General features: G+C 53.1%; 1 protein-coding gene across 1 annotated transcript; it reads left to right on the top strand.

Annotated features, from left to right (window-relative positions):
* Window positions 1–234: 234 nt before the first annotated feature.
* Window positions 235–1,095, top strand: GCG54_00005672 (uncharacterized protein; the record flags this gene model as incomplete). Its single annotated transcript, XM_045405690.1, has 4 exons — window positions 235–273; window positions 446–698; window positions 807–921; window positions 975–1,095. 4 exons carry the CDS (start codon window positions 235–237, stop codon window positions 1,093–1,095), a joined length of 528 nt encoding a protein of 175 aa, XP_045264792.1.
* Between the last annotated feature and the right edge of the window lie 289 nt (window positions 1,096–1,384).

Here is a 1,384-nt window from a genome sequence, read left to right as displayed (position 1 = left end):
TTTGGAACAATGCTATTATCCCAACCTCATAGGGCAGTCTAGCCTCTTCCAAGAACCAGTCCGCCGGAAATAGGGGTTCACTCGGCATTTGCATGCAACCACCCAGGACCAGGGTTTCAAAATAGACTTTCTGAATAGATTGCGCGCCCGCTCTTGAGACAAGTCCCCGGGCAGCCCGCAGTCACATCAGCCCCAAAAATTGACATTCGACGGGTGGACCGCACGACACTCCTCATGAAAGGTTGGGGCAACGCTGCTCCCCCTTTCCCGGTGGTGGGTGCTGCGCGGCGAGATATAAATGCCCGACGAATCCGCCCATGCGTGACGCGCGCGGTGGTGGATGCGTTCATCGCAAGTTTCACTCACCACAGTCACTCGTTCCCGCGCGCCAACGTCGATCCACCGATCAATTCGACAACGATCCAGAATCGCGTCCGATACCTAGCAACGTCTTAAGAAGAAGGAATTCAAGATGATCAACTCATTGGTCAAGCTCGTTGCCTGCGCTAGCCTCGCGTCCGCCGGCATCCTGTCTCCGCGCCAGAACACGACGCCCGCTGTTGACATCACGGCGCTGACCAAGAACGTCACGGCCACTTCCGGAACCGGCGCCGTCAGCGCCGCGGGAACTTTGTCCCCCTTCGGAGGTATTGGAGTTGGCTGTGGCATCAACTGGGCCGAGGGCCAGTCCTTTGGAGGTAAGTTAGTGGTCGAGCTAGGACGGGGCAACCCAGGAAACGAACAGAAAGACGCAGATCCGCGGCAGAGAAAGCTTTTAGAAACTTGCTAAACGGAATGCTTACCAGGTGGTCTTCAATCCGGCTCGGACTCTTTCGGCCTCGGCGGCGGGTTCACCATTACCAAGGACACCATGAACATTGGTCTTGGCATTGGAATCAACCCCATTAAGTTCAACTCCAGGTAAGTCCGCGTCGCAACCCTGCTATCACTCAGAGCAGCTAACAGGAAGCTAGCGTGAACTATGAAGCTTCCACCAACGGCACCGTGACTATGACCTTCACCTCCACGACGGCGATCAAGTGTGAAGAGACCACGGTTGATGGCGTCAAGGGTGTCAAATGTACTTCCTCGTAGAGAGTCTTAGCAATGTAGCGTTTTTAGGCGTCAACTGATATATCCTGTCAAAAGTTCCAATGCATACAGTAGCTATGTTATACTCTTCGGTTTCGACCATAGTGTGGTGATGGGATCCTCAACGCCTATGAAATCCACTCACCGCCGTTGAACAAACGTTTCTTTTCGTGAACCCCCTCTTCCATGTTCATTAAAGTTCCAGGGCAGGACTTATATTATGGATTACTATGAACCTCAAGGTTCGAGTGCCTTGAAATTTTTAAACACCTTGTCGGGCACCCCTAAGAAT

Source organism: Colletotrichum gloeosporioides (assembly GCF_011800055.1).
Source record: "Colletotrichum gloeosporioides strain Lc1 chromosome Unknown consensus_41, whole genome shotgun sequence".
In the NCBI taxonomy this organism is placed as follows: Eukaryota; Fungi; Ascomycota; class Sordariomycetes; order Glomerellales; family Glomerellaceae; genus Colletotrichum; species Colletotrichum gloeosporioides.
This window is presented reverse-complemented; position numbering and strand designations above follow the sequence as displayed.